Source organism: Peromyscus leucopus, chromosome X (genome assembly GCF_004664715.2).
Source record: "Peromyscus leucopus breed LL Stock chromosome X, UCI_PerLeu_2.1, whole genome shotgun sequence".
Lineage (NCBI taxonomy): Eukaryota > Metazoa > Chordata > Mammalia > Rodentia > Cricetidae > Peromyscus > Peromyscus leucopus.
This window is the reverse complement of record NC_051083.1, coordinates 70,198,886-70,215,956: the sequence shown is the minus strand read 5'-3', so window position 1 is coordinate 70,215,956 and position 17,071 is coordinate 70,198,886. Positions and strand designations below refer to the sequence as shown.

The 17,071-nt window shown below is 37.5% G+C and overlaps 1 protein-coding gene across 2 annotated transcripts in view; it reads left to right on the top strand.

Annotated features, from left to right (window-relative positions):
• Hdx (highly divergent homeobox) overlaps nucleotides 1-17,071 on the top strand; it is a 114,138-nt gene that overhangs the window by 38,026 nt on the left and 59,041 nt on the right. For both annotated transcript variants that reach the window (XM_028884581.2, XM_028884582.2), the window contains one exon: nucleotides 1,117-1,170. In XM_028884581.2, the coding sequence (XP_028740414.1) occupies nucleotides 1,117-1,170 (54 nt within the window). The remainder of the gene's footprint in view (nucleotides 1-1,116; nucleotides 1,171-17,071) is intronic.

Here is a 17,071-nt window from a genome sequence, read left to right as displayed (position 1 = left end):
ATTTGTGTGGAGCACATAATGTGATTATTTTAGTTGATTTGCCATACTTATTTTAAAATAAAACATCAATTATTCACACTCTGTCATGACCTTCAGTATTTAGCTAATCACCATTTTATTGTACATTAAGGGAAATATTTTACATTGAATAAAATACTTTTACTATGTTAAGCCAAGTTCACATGTCCATTATACAGAAAATTGAAATAAGTATATTCTTAGCTATGACCATACTTTGTTCTTTTGTAAAAGTTAACATTTCTCAACATTTGGAGACAATATTGGCAAGCATTTGCTGAGATATAAAATGCTTGTAGACTACAGAAGATGTGTCTATCTGTTCATGATTGCAACATTGCAGAACATCATTATCCACACTAAATACCAGACTGTGACCCAAAAAGAACAGATTTTGCTGGACACATTCTTATCTAGAGAGTCATAATGTGGATTATGTGGCTTAAAAGTTCCCCTTTGCTACCTTTTACAGTCATGCGTTATTTCTACAAAAATATCCTTTAATTCAGTGGTCTTTTGCAATCTACATTTTAGCATTCTGTGATAAGGATGGATAAAGGGTGGAATGCATAGCAAGATAGGTTACTAGATTACTAGTGGGCACACAATTTAGAGAAACAGTGTTGCAGTAACTTGCACTGAATCCCTAAGGTTCATATAAAGAAGGTAACTGCAATAATAGTTATGTTAGTAATTGCTTAGTGTTCAAAGTGAATCCACCTTGTGTTTCATTTATAGTGTCATCTCTTGCTTGGTGATGATGTGGGATTGAAGAAAGTTCCCCTTTCCACTTCATCCACAGAGCATTACATTTTAAAAAACATTTTATTTTCCATATACTTTCATAATCCTTTACAGGACCCGACAAACATTTATTTTTAATTTCTGGGGGGAATTTTACACCATTTCTATTTTTTTTTCTGCAAGGGAAAGACCTTTAAATTGGTAAGGGAAGGATGCCTTTGATTTGGAATATATTCTGAATACATATTTATCTACTTATCTTCACATCATATACACTTTTAGTTTTAGTATTTATCAGCATTACAAGCAATGTTAATACATACCTTACTAAGATTCCATTTGTTGTTTTCACAGATTTCAGGAAACCTTACTGTGCCTTGGATTACAGGGTGTTCTAGGAAAAGAGCAGTAAGTAATCTTTTGTTTAAACCAACAAAAGAGTTTCCTCTCATACTCTTAGTGAAATGTAATTGAAAAATTTTTATGATTTTTTTATAGAACTAGTAAACCTTACCTTTGATAAAACTGTATTGTCTCAAAAGAATGTATTTCCAGCTCATAGCATTTAATTGGCAAAGACAGACTAATTAAAACATAGAAATCAATATACTGAGTATTCTGTGGACAGAAATTCTTTTGTTTAAAAACAAATTTATATTTTTATTTGCAAATTTTTTTCATATAGTTTATGAAAAAGAAACATCTAACTAAAAATGAAAGAAAATGGATTTATAACTAAAGAGAACATTTAAAACAACTCAAAAAATCTTAGTTTTCTACTATTTAGTTGGCCATAAAATTTAATATTAAAGAGTAATAAATATTTACCAATATGCCTTACCACTTACTATAACTCTGTATTTAGAAGGAATATGTAACTAATATTTATAACTACTCTGGGTTTGGAACTTTAATATGGAAGTTCAGTAAGGCTGTGTTTTCTTATGGACTCTCTGTATGACCCATAAAACTATATTTGATCAAGTACCCAAAATGCTTAGTTGAAACTGGTACATAGAAAACTATTAAGCATGAAAAAGAAACAAATAGACATTTAGAAAGGTAATTTAAGTTACAAAATGATTGATGGGTTTGAGGACAAATGAAGTTAGAGCTAGGACTTCAGATTTGGGACAAGCCTGTCTAGACTCTTCCTTCTCTTCCCCATAAAGTAAAGATGCAATACAGGAGAGAATGTAAGGGATTTCAGCAAAGTAGAAAACAGGTGATGTGGGTATAGCATCTAGGGCCTGGAGGAACCATAAGGTACTTGTCATTTACTGAACAGGCACCCAATTTAAATGATATATAACACTCAAACTAACAACAGGGGAAAAAAGCACTGATCTTCTCCTCCTCCCCAAGAGTTCCATAAAGAAAGTTTGGTAACTTGGCAAGGAAGATCGACCAGAAAGAAACTGTTACTAACAATTTGCAACCAGTGAAGTGCTCACCTTCCTAACTGGGACAGAACTTTCCCTGTCTCCAAGAGACACCCAGCTAGAATGCTAAAGGAGGATACTACAACAAACAGACTTCCCTGAGGAGCCACTCACTGTGTCCTATACACTACACAGTTCTGTGTTCCACGTATCAAACAAGGCTGATCATCAAGAAGAATCAAGCCACAACAGGACGTCCCTGAAATAGGGTGAATCCATTTTCCTTGCTACAGATATGGGTCTATTGAGTGGCAATAATAGGAAAGATATCCTTAAAAATGCCTGCGTTTCCATCACTTAGGTAGCACTAACGAGATTAGTAGAAGCATCAATTATGTTAGCTCACATGAAAATAACATCAAAGAATGTATAGAAATTAAAGAATCACTGAAACTATAACCTTGTTAAGTTTTCAGAGTTATAAGGACACAGTGGTTCCAGAGATGCCTCAAGACGGTCAAAAGGGTAATTAAAGCCAACCTTGAGTCAGTGTTTGAGGTAAAGGTACAGCTTACTTAGGGAAAACAAAGGGCGCTGTTTTTGCAAGTTTCCTTAGGAAGGGATAAGTGTTGCACCACAAGAAGTAGATCTTAAGTCAGTCAACACTACCATATTAGGTTAAAATGTGCTGTGCACTCCATGGTTTGGGGCTAAGGCAGATGTTTGCAAAGTTCCAAGCACATCTCCGGTTAAGGGGTGAATGGAAATTTACACAGAACAAAGGTCCTGGATAATATTTGACTTCTCAACGTGACAGTGGTCAGCTTTTTCTGGGCCTGGGCAGCAGGGAAACTGAGTGACTTCTCGTAAGGCTAAAGCCCTTTCATTTAGAACCCCTTTCATTTAGAACTTGGTTGCCTGGAAGGCTTGTTTTCAAGAGGCATGGGCTCCCCATTGATGTGCTGCGATGTGATAAACCTGTATAAACTCTCAGAACTTCTTTACTAAGCCCAGGTGGATGACTATCTATTAAAGTAAGAAGATAAGACTGAAAGAAAGCCTAGGAAGATAATGGTCAAAAAGTCCAGGCACCTGGTGGAAATTCCTCAGTATACAAAAAACAGGAACGTTGCGACACGAGTGATAAGGGCAATCTACTGACACAAACAGAGGAGAGCCAGGTGGTGGTATTATCTGGTAAACAAGTTAAAGCAGAAATTGTGGAAAAACTTCAGTAAGCAGGTACAAGTTATCTTAAAAAACAGAAAAAGCGTGGTGGAAGGATAGCTCAGTTGGTAGAGGTCTTGCTTGCCATGCACTGGGCACTGGCTTCAATCCCCAGTACTTAATAAAATAATCTAAAGTAGGCATTAGAGTGATAAATAAAAGTATAGTATTGGAAAATACATCTAACATAGACAATTTGGCAGTTGGCTCAGTATTGGCATGGAGATAAAAGAATACATACTAAGTAAACTTGAGTGCAGGTAAGTAGAATTTAAGACAACAAAAAAAATGAAAAGAAAACTTAAGAAAATAGAAATTATTCAAGTGAATTTATAATGCATCTTAACTACACCTCAATAAATCTTTGACTAATATTCCATTCAGTTACTGGTACACCTGGGTATTTTATTATACTTTAAAACTCTAATATTTAAAAACTCTAAACCTTGCCGATTGGACTCCCAGAGCTCCACCTGGGGCTCTGCCATGGATCGAGCCTACCAAGCTGGGCTGACTCCCCAGGGGAGACCTTGCCTTGGAGGAGGTGGGAATGGGGGTTCGATTGGGGGGGAGGGCTGGGGAGTGGGAGGAGGGAGGATGGGGGAATCCATAGCTGATATGTGAAATTAAGTTAATTATAAAATAAAAATATTAAATAAATTTAAAAAATTCTAAACCTGATGAAGTTTAAATACAATTATAGTACATGTAATAATAATGTAGCCTTCAAAATGACAACTAGAGTAAACATGTGTGGTAAGCAAGAAAAAAAATCTCAATAATTTTTATAATGACTTGGATAAATTGCATTAAAGTACAACAAGAGATATTATTACTTAAAAATTATATGTAAACAGAGCTTACTGGTAAAACATTTGCCTAACATGCTCAAAGACCTGTACTCCATCTTTGACATTTTCCAACAGTTTAAAGGCACAGTGCAGTATTATAAAAATAGGCACAGCATACTTTGAGAACTTATAAATTTTTAGTTATTTTAAATAATTTTACTTTTTTTTTTTTTTTTTTTTTGGTTTTTCGAGACAGGGTTTCTCTGTGTAGCTTTGCGCCTTTCCTGGAACTCACTTGGTAGCCCAGGCTGGCCTCGAACTCACAGCGATCTGCCTGGCTCTGCCTCCCGAGTGCTGGGATTAAAGGCGTGCGCCACCACCGCCCGGCTAAATAATTTTACTTTTAAAGGAAATTATTACACTTACATTCTGCAATATAATTTTTATAAACTTGTACATTGAAGAGAGTTAGCATATCCATCGCATATATTTATCATTCTTGGTTTTGTTTATTTCAGAGCCTCGGATTAGATCTTGGACCTTGCAGAGGCTGTAGGCAAATGCTCTAATGACTGAAATATGTCCTTTGCTGGTCATTTCTTTTCTGTGGTGATAGCATCTGCAGTCTATTCTCTAAGTAAATTCCCAATATATAATACAATTTTTTGTAACTGTATATATTTAAATGATCTTAGACCTGTAAGATGGATCAGCAGGAAAGACACTTGCTGTCATTCTTGAACAGGTTTGATTCCTAGGACCCACATTGTGGAAGGAGAGGACCTACTTTTGCAAGTTGTTCACACAAAGTCTGTGGCATGCCCAATCCTGACACACAAATTAATAGTTGTATTTTAAAAGTTTAAATGGTCTTTCTTATATCTTCTGGCCTTTATGAGACTTCTTTCATATATGTGTTTTTCACTGGATGATACTCATAGTCCCCTTGCCCTCTCTTCATCCTTTACTATTATTTTTCCCTTTTTATCCTCATACTGCATAATTTAAACACATATCTCCAAGTTCATGATCCTTTCTTCTATTTAAGACTGCAGGTTAACTCTTCTGTTACTTTTTAGTTCTGTTATTCATGACTCACCTCCTTAATTTCTAGTAACTAGAATCTAGTTGATTCTTCTTAATCACATTCATCTTGTTAATATTTTCCTTTTAGCCATACATCATGTTCTTGGTTCAAATTCAATAGTCACCTATGACTTTTGTAATATGGTGAGCTTCTTTGTCAGGTGATTCATACACTTCATTTCTTTAGGGTGCCTTACAGGTGATTAATTGTGTTAATTTGATTTTCTTCTTCTCCTTATTGTCATGGTCTTTATACATTTCTTTGTGTCTGCATTTGGAAAAATAGCCTTCTCCTCTTTACAGACCAACTTGCATGATCCATCTTTACCTGCAAACCTGGCTAAAGATCCCAGGGGTTTGTTTTTATCTTTCCCATTTACACAGAACTGTTTCTCGAGAAGCTGAGAAGTTCTGACTTCTGCTCTCAGACTGTGTCACCTTGTCACAGTAATTATTCTATGGGAGATGTGAATAAATGTCCATTTATGCTACCTAGGGCACCACCAACAGAACAAAGTATGATTCCACTAAAGTCTAACTTGAGTACCATGCTGTCAGAAATATAGAAGAACATGTTTGTGTTTTTCTCCAATGTCAGAATTTATTGAAGAAAAATAATTTCACAAGACTTGGCTGTTTTAATGTCAGCTACTTGCCAGACATTCCAAATTTCCTTGGTAACCCTTGTGAGGGGAACACAGGTTTTTATGTTCTAATATTAAATAATATTTACTTTCAGGTCACATTAGATATCATATAGTAAACGTATCTGTCAGTCTGTCTGTCTCTGTGTCTACGTGAGAATGTTGAAATGTTGCACAATGGCTCCAGTGTTCAAAGGGGCAAGGAATTTTGAAGAGGACTGAGAAGCTGCTATTGAGAAACAAGTGGAGATGTTAGAGTCTTTGTGTTGATAAGATAAGAAACCAGAAGCGACCCGCAGGGAAGAGGTTTCTGATATGAATCAGGCAGCTGCACGTCAGAGGTTTGAGGGACAAACTGCTGAGCTGAAACTAGCTAGCTCCCGAGGTGAAAGGGCAGGAACACAGGGATGAGTGGAAGGTATGTCCAGATGGACGAACAAGAGGACGTGCAGACAGCACAATGGCTGCAATGGTTTTAAGTGCATCCCACTTGGATTCAATTATTTTGACCTGTTTTGTAAACCAGCCTTGGTATAAGGTAGCACCTTCCTGGAATAGCCCCCCTTCCCTAAATTTTGGTGAGCAAGAGACAAGGAAATGAGGAGAGGGGAGAAATGCATGACCCCCGCAGTTGAGCCTTCCTATCAGTCTTCTGGTTTTCCAGCCTTAGAGGAAACTCTTGATTTTGGTGGTACCTATGATGAAGGATGGCTACCTGGCTATTGATGAGAATGGGCATGAAAGTCACCCACTGTCACTGCATTAGAGTACGTAAGTAATTTTAGATCTCAGAGTGTTTGTCTGGGCTGGCAGCTATGGTCTTTCAGAACTTGGAGTACGTCAGTCCAGGCCCTTGTAGCTTTCAGTATGTCCATACAAAAGGCAGATAGTGGAACAGGAAAGAAGGCTTAGTGTATAAAAGCACTGCCTTCTCCTTCAGTGGACCCATGTTTGATTCCCAGGACTCACATGTGTGTCATCAAAGTCTGTAACTCCAGTTCCATTGGATCCAATGCCCTAATCTGGACCCCACAAGCACCAGACACACATGGTATACAAAGATACATGCAGACAAACATTCATACAAATAAAAGTTACTCATTTTTAAAATCTGTTATGCTGTAGGCCTGCTTTTATGTGTGACTTGGTGTTTCTGTTTCTCGGCTTTTAATATCCTTTATTCTGTACATTCAGTATTTTAATTATTGTGTTCCACAGGGAGTTTCTTTCTTGGTTCTGTCTATTTGGTAATCTGGATGCCTTTTGTACCTTGATAGGCGTCTCTTTCCTTAAATTTGAGAAATTTTCATTTGTGATTTTTTTGAAAAATATTCTTTGTGCCTTTGACCTGGTTTTCTCCTCCCTCCTCTAGTCCTATTATTCGCAGATTTGATGTTTTCATAGTGTCCTAGATTTCCTGGATGTTTTGTTCCTGTCTTTTATTATTGTTATTATTTAGTGTTCTCTTTGACTGAGGTTTCCATTTCTTCTGTCTTGTCTTCAGTGCTTGAGATTCTCACTTCCATCTCTACTCTGTGGGTGAGGCTTACCTCTGAGGTTTTTATTTGACTTCCTGAATCTTTCATTTAAAGTTTTATTTCAGTTTGCCTTTTCTTTGGTGATTCTTTCTGTTTCTGTTTTCATATAGTGAATTGTTTTCATTATTTCACTCAACTGTATTTTTTCAGGCTTCACTCATATCTTCTTTAAACTCATTGAACGTGTTTATGACTGCTGTAAGGCCTTGTTTTGTACATCAGCTAAGTTACTTTTCTCAAGGATTATTATGATTAGGGTAGTGGTTTCAGAAGAAAGCATATTGTCTTTCTTTTTCATGTTGTTTGTGGTTTTGCATGGGCTCTAAGCATCTGGAGTTAGGTGATTTTGTGGTGTTTTGTGGTATGCATATCTTCTCTCTCATTTGTTGTGTGGGTTATGGGCCAGTTGAATGATGCTTGGTTTTCAATCTTGGGGATACTCTGGGGTCTGGGTGGGGCCTCCAGTAATCACAGGATGGAGTGATCGATGTGGTGGCTTATTAGGTATACAAATAGGGGCAGAGAAGGAGACTGATTCTGGGGTTCTCTAATGAATATTCTGGGGCTCCACACAGTCCCAGAGTCTATGGACTGGCTCTGGGAGTTCCTACTTGGATTCTAGTTCAGACTTCACTCTACACAGTCTGAGGTCTGCACCAGTGGGTGGGTGATTTTGAGTTCTTTGTTAATGTCACATGGTGGGGAAATGGAGCATGATGGCTTGGGATAATCAGTCAGTCGAACCAGAGGTACAAGACAAGGACGATGAAGAAGGCAGTTCTGAAGGGGTGGGAGAGGTAGCTGGTTGGTGGCGGGGGGGGCTGAAAGGACATAAGGAGAAGGAAGAGCAGCATGGTCAGCAGGATCAAAGTCAGTGAAGGAGTCTCTTGGAATGAGTAAATTTTTCCAAAACAACAAGTTTTCATTTAGTAGCAGGATATGGAAGGTGGTAAAAGATTGACAGAGAGAGGGTCAGTGACTGAGAAAGAAGAAAGCCTGCATGTAAGGAACTGAAGACAACTTACAATAGCTCTGTATGAGGTTCTCTAAAGCTCTAAGAATGTTAAAATCAAAGGTACCAGTTTCAGGTCACTGGACTCTTGTTATCCATTTTATTTGTGGCCAGACAGTACACCCAAAGAAAATCAATTTTTGATATCTCCCGCAGGATAAAATGCTTGCAGGTTATGCAAAAGGCAGCAAAGTGGAGAATCTTTAGTTGGGTGAGATTTGGTGGTACTCATTTTAAAGTCTGGTGAGTTAACCAGGTCCAGAAGAAAGTGCAAAGGAGAAAAGTATCCCTTTTAGAATTGTGGCCAGGCTAATTAACTGCCAGTTAATTAAGACCAGGCATTCGTGTCCCTGGACTCAACAGGTCTGGTTGATAAAACAGTTGCAAGGCTGGAGCAACACCTGACCTCTTAAGATTTCTGGAACAGATAGACGTGGAATCCTGGAGACAGATGCAAAGGTCTGCTGGTAGATGCAAAGACAGCAGTGGCAAACGGTTAGCAGCCCCACAGAGCAATCTACCTTAATAACACCTGCCTCAGGTCTGGGCCCCGGAATGTTAGATTTTAGGGGAGAGGAGAGCAGTTCAAGGGAGGCATGGAATTGCCCTTTAGGTGAAAGGTTTATTGGATCTGGCAGCACAGCAGGATGGAAAGCAGAGTGCCAGCCCACCTAACAAAGAAAAGTGCTGCTTTAAGATTCTTTAGGGGGTGGCAGGTAGGGAAACATGCTGAACCACAAAGAAGTAGGTAAAGTTCCCTTGACATTACTAAATTAGATTGAAAGGCCCCTCATGTTCTGCTGTTGGTTTGGGTCAGGTGCTTGGAAAGTAAAATTTCGAATGAGACTTCTCCAGAACAGTTGACTTGGTTACTATGACCTGTGGGACATGGAATGTGGGACATATGGACCTGGCTAGTACATGATCTTTGAGATAGCACAGTTGTCAGGCTTCTTGTGACCCAGGGCTGGAGAAGTGATGTGCATTCTTGTCTTGTTTAAAACCTCTGTTTAAAGCCTTGTTGTCTGGAAGGCATTTTATTTTTTCTAGAAGCTACAAGTTCCCTGCCTATGTGAGGTGACAATACAATGTGGTAGTTTTATTTTAATTTATTGAAGAACCATTCTGGTTTTGACTGTGGTTTTGATTAGCATTTCCTTAATGATTAGTGATAGCTAGCTTTCTTTCTTTCATTTCTTTTCTTTCTTCCTTTTTTTTGGCAGAATTGTGTTGTAGTATGACTTTTTTCACTGGGCATACCATGATCTCATCACCATATTGGAGTAGAGACTATCTTGGCCTGGTCACCATGACAGCTAATGGAGTCAAGCAGTATAGTGATAGGTCTGTGCTAATTATCGCTCCTGAGAAGAAGGAGGTGGGGGGAGGGTCACAGGACCTTCACCTGTGTCGAGTATACCGTTCTACTACTCCCCCAGCTGCAAGTAATCTTGAGAGACACTAGAGTATATAGGAAGTGGAAAGTTTGCTGAATGGAGGAGTCTATGATTCATCTTACATGCAGTCGTCATCTATAACAAAATGAGACTCTGTAGTGATGCAGGTATTTGGGGATCACTTAGGGTCTTTTAAGTTACTATTCACCAATAGACTTATTAGTTTACCAGAGTTTGACTTTGCTGAAATGCTAAATTTAATGTATTCTTGGTGCCCTGTCTGAAGTAAATAGATGTTTATTTCTCTCTAGGTAAAAGATTATGCAACAATTTACTGGTCATTTGTTCACCTTTGAAAAATATCTTTTCAGATCACTTGCTCTTAAAACTTGATTTATTTTTTGCTTTTGAGTTATTTCACTTCTTTAATATTATCTGCATATTAATCATTTGTCATGTGTATAATTTATATATATTTACTCCAACCTTTTACATTATCTCATCACTCAGTGATGTTTCCTTTCTTGTTGAGAGCTTTATTTTTATTTCACAGCATTTTAAAACTATTTCTTTAGTGCTAGTGCTTTTGAGGCAATAGTCCAAAGGATATGCCATGACAAATGTGCTGAAGCATTTCCATGTTTCATTTAAATAGTTTCACAGATTGTCTCATTCCAATCATGGTTTTAAAAAAAAATGCATAGTGTAAGAGATAGGACAAGCATTTATGTTGATTTTGCAAGTGAAAAAACCAAAGTCACAATGACTAAGATATTATGTATTTTTTAAATGAACTGAGTAAGAATTCAGGTTGTTTCTCATTTACATTGCACAGTCTTATTGTTTTTCCTTGTAGTATAATCAGGAAAAGGGAAAATCTACAGTCTGTTTTGGGCATGAGTCCCCGTGTCTTTTTTGTTCTCTTTCATTTTTTTATAGACACATGTTTTGTTTCAATTTTTAGTCCTTCTGGTTTTCCATAGGCTTGTGTAAACGAAAAACGGAATGAGGAAGGCGTTTAAGTGTCTGCTTCATTCATGTTTGGAGGTGTAAGGAAGTATACATTTTTAACTTTTTTTTTATTTTATAATTTAATTTAATTTTACATATCAGCCACGTATTCCCCTGTCCTCCCCCTTCCAGCAGCCCCTCCCCAACTTCCCCCCAGCCCTCCCCCCTTCCCATCTTCTCCAGGGCAAAGACTCCCCTGGGATTCAGCTCAACCTGGTAGAGTCAGTCCAGGCAGGTCCAGTCCCCTCCTCCCAGGCTGAGCCAAGTGTCCCTGCATAAGCCCCAGGTTCCAAACAGCCAGCTCATGCACTAATGACAGGTTCTTTTATCTGGCCAACTGAAAATGAATGGCCAACTCCTTTTGCTCCTGGAATTCAGGACAAACCTGGAGGCAGCAGTCAGGAAATGGAAGATCCACTGAGTGGGTACATTGTTTACAGCCTTGTGTGACCATAAGAACCGCTGAAATATGTGTATTGGGGTAGTGGGGCAAGGGCTTGTTAAAAATAGTTTATGTTTGTGCTCCCACCCTCTCAGATTCTCTAGGGGAAACCTGGAAAGTGTGCTCTTAATCCATGTCCCATGTGATTCTTACGATAATGTAATTTTGTAGCATACTCTCCTGGCTCTACTGATTGGGGTACATTCATCAGTTTTCACTGGCTGGCATTAATTGAACCAAATTAATCTTACTAAAATTTAGGTGACTTTTTGCAAAAAGAAAACAGGACTATGAAGCCTCCTTTAATTGATTTACAGTTTTAATGATGCTCTTTCTAATATTTTTTACTTCTATAGGTACACTGACTTTTTTTTCTTTTTTCCCTTTTTTTTTGGGGGGGGGGGTTTCGAGACAGGGTTTTTCCATGTAATTTTGGTGCTGGCCTCGAACTCATGGAGATTGGTAGTTTTGAGACTGGGTCTCATGTAGCTATGCCTGGCTTTAGGTTCCCTGTAGCTGAGGATAATCTTGAACTCCTGATCCTTCTGCCTCTACCTTCCAAGTACTGGGATCATAGGTGTGTACCATTCCACATAGCTTGGAATAATTCAAACTCACCGAAGTGATTCCTCTTTAGGAAACAAAAGCAATGAACTAGTACCATACAAATTCAGTCATGAAGGTAAAATTTTCAATTTCTAGTTTTACTCTTCAAAGAATTAGTAGCACATGTGAAATAAATTCTAGTAGTCTATATGGCACAGTGTGTTGGTATAAATGAAAATAATGCTTTGTGTATCTCAAAGAGTTCAGAGAGTAATTTGAACCTATTTTCCATAAATGAATAGTAAAAGTTTCATAATCACTTCATAAGTATGTACAAATATTACGTTTCTAAAAAAGTCAAAGTAACTTAAAAAGTAAAAGAGTACTTAGCAAAATTATAGAAATAAGTTGTAAAATGAATTTAATTTTTTAAAATATTTATAGATATGTATGAAAATGACATAAATCTGCTACTTTCTCATCTGATAAAAAAAAAATCAGGAGGCAGAGGCGGGCAGACCACTGTGAAGCCAGCCTAGTTTACATAGTGAGTTTCAGGTCAGCCAGGTCTGTACAATGAGACCTTGTCTCTAATGAAAAGTAGCAGTGATATCAACCTTTCTCAAATATTTTATATCCTTACACCTCGATCCTCTATTTCTAGAGGCAAATTAAACAGATTGTCTAACAAAAATTTTAGTTTTATGTTTCTTCTTAGTTTCCTATGGAACTAATTTTAAATCAGTAGTTTTAATTTGAGATACAGGGCAAAAGCATTCTGATTTAATAATGTAAGTCCAGTCATTAAAATAGAATTGTCAAATGCTTATGAAAGCACAGCAATGGGAGAGAATCGCTTACTGGAATTTTGTTTATTTTGCTTTGTATTGATTTTGGTGTAGCCATCTCATAACTTGAGGTTAGAAAATGGAAGATATGTGAATTAAAAATATATCTATATCAGAGGTAGAGAAAAATAAGTATTTACATCGGGGGTGGAGAGACAGCTTTGTGGTTAAGAACACGTGCTGCTTTTGCAGAGAACCTATGTTTAATTCCCAGCATAAACACTGGGAACTTACAACTGCCTTTAACTCCAGTTCCAGAGGATTTGATGCATCTGTCCACCTGCAAGAGTGCAGTGCACATAAACTGATACAGGTACACATACATACACGCAAATAAAATAACATTTGTTTTTTAAAAAAAATCTATTATCAGAAGCATTATTGTATGTGCCTAGCTCATTATCTAGGTCTTGACTCAATGATAATTCTTTTGAGAGACACTTTTTTTACAGTCCTTACAGCTCCTCTACACGTTAAGTTACTCTATCTGATTTTCTTATTTCAATTTCTTTATAGTATTTAATATTAGCCAAAAATACCATATTCATCGGTTTTCCTTATTTTTTCTTAACTGCCAGCCAGATTTGAACTTCCTATCTTATCCTATTTTCCATTACTTTAGTAATCATTTCTTGATTGAGTTATACTTGCTATGAGTCACTCGCCATATGCCAGACTTATTTTGCAGACCTGAAAAGGACCCCTGAAACAGTTTTAAAATTATTTACTTGGGAGCTTCAGAGATTGCTCAGTCGTTAAAAACACCAGCTGTTCTTGTGAGGATCTGGATTTGGTTCCCCACACCCACAATGGAGGCTTATAAGAACATGTAATTCCAGTTCCATGGAATCTGACTCTTGTCTTCTGGCCTCTGCACACACTGCACATAAGTGATGTACTTACATACATTTCAGGCAAAACACATATGCACAAAATAAAAGTTAAGTAAGTCTTTAAAAATGAGTTATTTAGAATGGGGTCACTTGAAACTTAAATATTTAGGGGTCACTTGAACATGGAATTCACAAATTCATGGACAGATATGGTCTGAGATTAATATTATGAGCTTTGTGGATGTAAAGTTATTCTTCAAAGCTAAATATCTATAACTTTTAAGTAAATTGTTTACTGCCCTTATCTGTACAAATCCAAATAAATACATAGCATTATATTAAAGATTAAATGAAATAAGTTTGAACAAATTGTTATATATATATATATTATTTATTAGATTTGTTATTAAATATATTTCAGAATAATCAATTATGTTTTTGGATTAGAGGGTACTTTCTTAGGCCTATGGTTGCTATTTCATGTAAAATTGACTTCATAAGAAGAATTACATTTTTGTAAAAGATTAATGCTATTGCCTAACACTTTAAATATATACATATATGTCATGGCCTTGACAGATAGTTTCAAATAGGAACTATTTGGAAAAACATATAGAAGAATATCCTAATTATGTAGAAATTATAAAAAGTGGAAGAATATCATAAATCATATACCCTGAAGTATCATTGAAACAGTCTTCAAACTGACTCTGGCAAGTGATAACAGTATCATTTTCAACAAATAAATGTGGAATATTCATTAATCATTGCCAAAATTTTAAAAGGGCTAAACGATCATTTTAATTCCCCAAAGTCACAGTTGAGACAGAATTTTTGCCAGCTTTTCAGGGGTGCACTTTTTGAAAAATTGTAAACTGATATATATAATCACATCTAAAACAACTGAAAAACCAAAGTGTTAGCCTGGTTTGAAGTTTTTAATTTATGTAAAAGACAGGATATTAGAACTTTAGGGAAAATAAGTTGTCTCAGTTATGTGTATTCATAATTCAAAAGTTGAATAACTAAGTTTAATAGGAATTGAGCATTCTAAAAATTAGAGACACTTGACTTAACATTGTTACTAATTGACCTTATCTCTTTGGAATTCTCTTTATAAACAAAACATTCAATGAATTTTGATTTTTCTATTCATATTTAATTAAAATGGGGTATATTTCAAATCAATGAATATCTCTACAGTAAAATTTTATCTAATATATATGTATGCATATATATATGCAAACATGGACTGCTATTTATAACTGAAAATCCAGTGGAATAATGAGCTACACTCTCATTTTAATTACCTATTGAGAAAATAAATTATGGTATGTACTTTGCATAAGAAGAAACTCTCACAACATTTTTTATCATGTATACTTCATTTCTTTTATTGTGTTTACTTCTCTTAAATTTTAAACTTTCCACTCAAATAAAAATATTTATTTATTTATTTCTATATTTCTTTTATTGAAAGTAGATTGTTATACTCTATGTTCTGATTACTGTTTTCCCTCTCTCAGTTCTGCCCAGATCCTTTACACCGCCCCTCCCATTCAAACCCATACCAAGCACTATCAGGGATGGGTTCCATCTCATGGAATAGGCCTTAAATCAAATCAAACATTGATTGGTTGCCCCGTCAAGCTTTGTGACACTATTGTGCCCAGCATATCTTGCAGGCAAGTCAATGGGTTTGTAGCTGGGTTGGTGTTTACTTTTCTCCTATGGTAGCAAGCAGAGTACCTTCTAGTACCATGAACACTAGTCCATACAGGTGAAGGCACTAAGTAGGTACCAGCTCAACTCCTCTCCATTCAATTGAGTCAGGTAGGTTTAGTCTTCATCAATAGGCTCTTATTTTATGGAAAGCAACCAATAGCCTTGTCAATAGCCCGGTTGTTTCTGGATGCCCATGGAACCCCTTTGGCCAACAACTGGATTAGATGTAATCTATTTCCGTAACTGGAGGCTTCGTTTGGCGACAAGAGATGTCCAGTTGGGGCTCTATTTCCCCTGTTATTTGGCAGTTTCATTTAGATTGCCTTCATGTGTTCATATATTTTAGAAAGCTTCTACTGTGTTAGGTTTCCATCCAACTCTTCAAATGGTCATTAGTTTTAGCTATCCCTCCCTGTATTCTCTACCTACCAGCTTCCCTCCTCTTCATCATTTTTTTCTTTTGACCCTCTCATTTTACTGTCATGTCTGCCTCCCCCTTCCATCCGTAACTAACTATTCTATGGGAAGATAGTGCCATGTGCAAACCAGTGGTTAGACTTTCCCTGCTAGTTACTGTTAGTCTAACAAGAAGCAAACCCTGTGGGGCAAACTGAGAGGTATGAGGTAGGGACATCATCTCTCAGGTCTCTTAATAATACAGAAAGTGCAATGTACAGGCACCAAATACATGTATTTGAACTCCAGAAACATGTAAATACACTTTGAAAGCAAACAAATAAAAAACAAAACAAAACAACAACAATAACAAAATAAAAAAAACTCCAGCTGCCTTTTGGCACCCTCTGCTTCTTCTTCACTTGGAACTGAGCACCTTGGCGCTTCCTTCAGCTTGATGCACCATTTTATACAGGGGCTGTGGCCATTTACATGTGCCATTGTCTGCAACTGTTCAACCTGTGGTCATGCGAACACCAGTGCTTAAGAAGCAGGAAAAGCTAGTGTCAATGATAAGGATGATGGTTGTAGGACGAGATGCAGAGAAGCCCAAGGTCAAGCAGAAGTCCATAGAGTGTTCATTGGACTCAAAGGCGCTGCCTACCATGTTGTGCAATCTGAACAGAATAGCAAAATTAAGGCACAACAACTGACAGCGCCAGGGTCTCAGAGCTGGACCATCGTAAGTATCATGTTTAAGGGCATCCCGCAAGAAATTACATAGGGTAGATGTCTGGCCGAGGCCACACAATGCATGTACCCTTTGCTATATTTGTGGCTGTACCACGTTACCGTGGTAGGCAAGGAGATGGATGCGAGAGTTTTCTTGTGGAGCAAAGCAGCAATCTCCGACCAGAATTGGATTGCAACCAGAAAGACAGCAAGCCCCTCACACTGGATGCAACCAATTTCCAGAGTGCTTTGCCACCTCTTGTGTGTTCAGTATCACAGAACTGATCCAAATATTCCAGCCGCTGGAAGAGTTATAGGACCACCTGGCCTATTATTTGAACCCTGCCAGCACCAATATCAGCAGCAGGAAAAAGCACCACAACCAGGCTGATGGAGGAAGGTATAGGATATGAACCCCAGCATGGTTTCTATAGCTCACGCAGCTCCCTGACAAACAGCAGCTATGATTGGCTGAAAGAAACAGAAAAGAGGCTCCTCCTCTCCTCTTTCAGGAAGACAGAAATGGATATGTCTCTGTTAAACAGCCTGTCACCCACCTCCCCCAGCCTTTTCTCTTCTATCCTGACTGGTACTCCACTGAGCTCTTCAGCTATCCAAATGGTAGCAGCATTTAGAGCACAGCTGGTCCATAATGGCGGTGAACAGTGGGAGTGCCCAGAGACCCCCACCTATCCCCTG